Consider the following 5,000-nt stretch of genomic DNA (forward strand, 5'->3'; position numbering starts at 1 on the left):
GAGTAAACGTCAGGCTGAGGAGCGAGAAGAACGAGCGAGGCAGCGTGAGCGTGAAAAGGAGGAAAGAGAAGAGCGGGACAGGCAGCGTGAACATGAGCTGAAAATGCAGCAGATGAAGATAGAGGAGGAGGAGAGGAATCGCCGGCATCAGCTGGAAATGGTTCGTGTGCAGACGGAGACGAACGGGGGCTCCCCTGCCCAGCCATCCACCTTGCCGCACATCAGGTTACCTGCATTTAAAGAAGGTGAGCGTATTGAGCCCTATATTCACAGATTTGAAGATCTTGCAGAGCTCTATCAGTTCGACGAAGCCACAAAGAAGCTTCATTTCCAGAGCCTATTTGAAGGTAAGCCCTTAGAAATCCTCCATCGTCTCGACGCAAGTGACAAGACGTACCTGTCGATGAAGTCAGCATTGATGAGGGCGTACGGGCTGACGGTCGACGAAGCAAAACTTCAGTTCAATCGTGCGATGATGCAAGACAAAGAAACTGCCGCTCAGTTCCTGGTTCGTTTGTCAGGCTACCTGGATCAATGGCTGGAGAAGGATGGGACGCCGAACACGAAGGAAGGTCTCAGAGATTTGGTGTTACGGTCTCAGCTGGAGAAGTCATGTCCTCAGGATCTCGTTGCCCAATTTAAGATTCACAAGACCAAGACAGCAGAGCAGATGGCTGATAAGGCGGATGCCCATTTTTCTGCCTTTGGGTATCATACGCGTAAGCAGTGGAAGAAGCCAGTCTCTTCACTGGGTCAGCAGCAGAGAAGGCAAGACTTACCTTTGCAGCAGCAGCAGCAGCAGAAGTTACATCCCACCTTAACTCACAAGAATTCTCCGCAGTCGAAACCACAGCAACAACGTAAGTATCCTTGGCGTGCAGTGAATCAAGAAAGTCATGATTACAGGCAAAAAGGAGCAGCTGCCTCTATGAGTGAAGAAGACCCATCACCCCAGTCTCCGGAAACGTCAGAGGTCAAACATCAAACAACCTGCGTGCACAACTTTTGACTATCTGCTACCTCCACGGATCCTGATAAGCAGAACTCTCTCCTTGTTAAGCCAGGGTCAGTAGGAGGTGTTCGGGTAAGTGTTCTCAGAGACAACGGTTCGTCAGGGTGTGTTGTGAAACGAAGGTATGTTCTTCCTCAACAATATACTAGGAGGAGGATTACTATTAAAATGATTGATGGATCCTTTGTTAATGTTCCAGAAGCAATCATACACGTAGACAGTCCGTTCTTTACAGGAAAAATTACAGCAGCCGTGATGGTCAATCCAATATTCGACGTTATCATCGGAAACATCAAAGGAGTTAGAAATAGTTGTGGTGCTGATGCTGCAACGCAAACAGGTTGTGTCGCCATTACCAGAAGCATGGAGAACAGGAAGGTTGAGCTTACTCCACTGACGTCGGTAAGTGACCTGATAAATTCTCAGGATATTGTACAGGAGCAGAAGAGCGACTCCTCACTAGAATCAGTGCGAAGGAAGCTGGCGGAGAAGTCTCTGAACAGGTCTTTTAATGAAGAAACCTGTTTCATCGAGAGGAATAAGAGGATCTACCGAAGGGTTCTGGCGTTAAATGGAGAGGAGCGTCTCCAGTTCGTCGTTCCAGCGAGGTATCGTCTTGCTGTTTTCCGGCTGGGTCACCACTCTGCTCTCGGAGGTCATATGGGTCAGAAGAAAACGCTTGACCGTATTCAGGCGGAGTTCTTTTGGCCTGGCATGGGTCAGGAGATATCAAGGTTAGTCCGCTCATGTGATATTTGTCAAAAGACCAGTGACCGCGGACGCGTGAAACCTGCGCCATTGAAACCTATGCCGCTGATCTCCGAACCGTTCGAAAGAGTCGCCGTGGACATCGTGGGACCAATCCACCCGAGAGCAAGCGATGGATGTAAGTACATCCTCACACTCGTGGATTTCAGCACGAGGTGGCCAGAAGCAGTGCCGCTCAGAAATATAGATGCTGTCACCGTCGCCGAAGCCATGGTGGAAATCTTCTGCAGGATCGGTATTCCCAGGCAAGTGTTGAGTGATAGAGGGACACAGTTTACCTCTGCAATGATGGAGGAAGTGCTCAGGCTATTGTCGATTAAGGGACTAAAAACAACTCCATATCATCCGATGTGTAATGGTCTCTGTGAGAGGTTTAATGGGACACTTAAAAAGATGCTCAAGAGGATGGCAGCAGAGCAGCCGAAGGAGTGGCCCCGCTATCTTGCACCACTTCTCTTTGCTTACAGGGAAGTTCCCCAAAGTTCTTTGAAGTTCTCGCCCTTTGAACTCGTTTATGGGAGAACAGTACGAGGACCTCTTCAGATTTTGCGTGAGCTGTGGGACGATAGTGGAGTAGACATCGAAGTCAAGACAACATACACTTACGTCATTGACCTGGCAAATCGTCTTCAGTCTACTTGCGATCTGGCTAAGCAAGAGTTGCTGAAAGCTCAGGAGACGCAGAAGGCATACTACGACAGGAAAGCAAAGGTACGTCTGTTCAAGGCTGGTGATAAATGCCTTATCCTCTTACCCACCTCTCATAATAAGTTACTAGCACAGTGGAAGGGCCCTTATGATGTTGTGGATAAAGTGTCTAATCATAATTATTTAATACAAGTGGGAAATCAACAAAAACGATTCCACATAAACATGCTGAAGGAATACTTCACAGCTGATACAGGAGGTGCGTCCTATGTTGAGAGAGTTGTGGCGAAGCAAGACGCAAAGCTTTGCATAACAAGAGAAGGGGCCAACAGTTGGTCTTTGCAACAGCAGCAGTATCTCGAGTATGTTAAAGCCTTCTTTTCGCAGAAAACCTCGAAACTCGGCAGTACTTCCACCACAACGTACATCTGTGCCGCTGCGGTAATTCCAGAAAGCGAGTGTGACGACGGACCCGTCACTGCACAATCGTGGCAGACCGAGACCATCGATAATGTGAAAGTGAGTGACACCTTAAAACCAGAGGAAAGAAAACAGTTAAGATGCTTATTGAACCAATTTAGTTACATATTCTCAGATAGACCAAAGGTTGCAAGGGTTAATTACCATCATATCGAACTAACTAGCTCTAAAGTTGTGAGACAGAAACCTTATCCCATACCTATGAGATTAGTGGACGCAGTAAAGAAAGAGATCGAGGATATGGCAGATGCGGGAATCATTGAAAAATCTACGTCCCCCTTCTGTAGTCCTATAGTGGTAGTGCAGAAAAAAGATGGTAGTGTGCGTATATGTGGAGACTATCGGAAAATAAACACTATTACAAAAACAGATGCAGAACCAATGTGTGACCAAAGAGCTATTTTCTCCAGACTGACTGAATCCAAGTTCTTTAGCAAACTCGATTTAACAAAAGGTTTTTTCCAGATACCTTTACACCCTGAGAGTCGAGAGGTCACAGCTTTTACCAGTCCTGCAGGTCTGTACCAGTTCAGAGTACTTCCGTTCGGACTCTCGAACTCACCAGCTGTATTCAACAGGGTCATGAGACAAGTGTTGCAAGGCGTCAAAGGAGTGGAAGCATTCATTGACGATATTCTGGTTCACTCCTCTACGTTCGAGGAGCATCTGAAGATCCTTGAGGAGGTATTCCAGCGGTTACGGTGTGCAAATATGACTGTCAAGCCAAGTAAGTGTGAAATTGGATTTAAAGAAGTGCAGTATCTTGGCCATACTTTAGGTGAGGGAAGGTGTAGCTGTCAGAACGACAAAATTAAGAAGATTAAAGATGCACCACGACCCACGACTAAGAAACAAGTACGATCTTTCTTGGGGCTGACGGGGTATTACCGTAGCTTTGTGCCTAACTTCGCAGTGTTAGCTCTCCCACTTTTTGACTTGCTTAAGAAACACGCTCCGAATAAGATTCGCTGGGGAGATGAGCAGGAGGATGCTTTCAATTCACTGAAAAAATTGTTGTGTAAGCAGCCCATTCTTCAGTTGCCAAATTTTCAAAAACCTTTTATCCTTCGAACAGATGCTTCACAGGATGGTGTAGGAGCAGTTTTGATGCAGGAAACGGATGGTGAGATCTATCCCGTGGCCTACCACAGCCGCAAGTTAAAGTCTGTCGAGAGGAACTACAGTACGGTCGAGAAGGAACTGCTGGCAGTCGTCGACGGAATCAAAAAGTATTATTTCTACCTCTACGGAGACAAGTTCCTGCTGGAGACCGACCACATGCCTCTGGAGAGTCTACGCACGTCGAAGAACGCGAACGCTCGTCTGATGCGCTGGGCAATGTATCTTCAGCAGTTCAACTTCGCCATCCGCTACATAAAAGGGAGTGCAAATGTTGGCGCCGATTTTCTCTCTCGTCTCGTGGAGAACAACTGGCAGGACTCGGAGGAATCTCTGCGCAGTGATCAGAGAGGAGCGCAGCTGTGTGATGGGACTAAGTGTATGAGCCGATGATGACAATTATTGCAAGTGCGTGTTTATCAAAGACTAATTAATCTAGAAATAGATTTAACGAAAGAACACTTTTCTTCGTAAAGTTTTTTTTTCACAAGTTCGCTTCATATTTTCTTCAGTACATTTTGATTGTATTTGAAAATTTGGAATCGCTTAAGTTTATCCATGTGTTATTACGAATATTAACGGAAACTGTGAAGAGGGAAGTCGTCTTAATGATTATGTGCAGAAATTTTTTCCTTCAGAGAAAAATTTATTTTCGGAGGGGGCGAATGTCCAGGTGTTCATTTGGACATTCATTTAAATAATAGAAATAAATAGGAACACCTGACAACTACTCGTTGCCATGGAAACCCAAGCGACATGTGGCAACTCTTGGGTACCTGTGCGCATGCGCGTGACAAACGGGCAGGTGGGCACGAGTCACGTTCACTCTCTCTCACGACTCACGGAAGAAAAGGTAGCAACCTGAGCTGAAACTGATTTTAGAAAATCACTGCTGATCGGCGACCTGCAGGCCGCATCGCCGTCATCGGAAATTGAATATCTCCTCAGCCTCAGCCTCAACCTCATACAGTTG

General features: G+C 46.5%; 2 protein-coding genes across 4 annotated transcripts in view; both read left to right on the top strand.

The window, feature by feature from the left end:
- LOC113811982 (GRB10-interacting GYF protein 2) overlaps positions 1–1,009 on the top strand; it is a 1,981-nt gene extending 972 nt beyond the window's left edge. The window contains exon 2 of the mRNA XM_070141903.1: positions 1–1,009. This exon is cut by the window's left edge and continues 82 nt beyond it. Coding sequence (XP_069998004.1) covers positions 1–1,009 — 1,009 coding nt within the window.
- Positions 1,010–1,174: 165 nt separating this feature from the next.
- Positions 1,175–5,000, top strand: part of LOC138867184 (uncharacterized) — a 3,835-nt gene continuing 9 nt past the window's right edge. Inside the window, exons 1-2 of one of the 3 annotated variants that reach the window (XM_070141901.1) lie at positions 1,175–3,635; positions 3,984–5,000. The exon at positions 3,984–5,000 is cut by the window's right edge and continues 9 nt beyond it. In XM_070141901.1, the coding sequence (XP_069998002.1) occupies positions 1,181–3,635; positions 3,984–4,420 (2,892 nt within the window). In that variant the 5' untranslated portion in view covers positions 1,175–1,180 and the 3' untranslated portion in view covers positions 4,421–5,000. The other 2 variants (XM_070141900.1, XM_070141899.1) reach the window with 2 other exon arrangements.

This window comes from Penaeus vannamei, chromosome 28 (genome assembly GCF_042767895.1).
Source record: "Penaeus vannamei isolate JL-2024 chromosome 28, ASM4276789v1, whole genome shotgun sequence".
NCBI classification, from domain to species: Eukaryota; Metazoa; Arthropoda; class Malacostraca; order Decapoda; family Penaeidae; genus Penaeus; species Penaeus vannamei.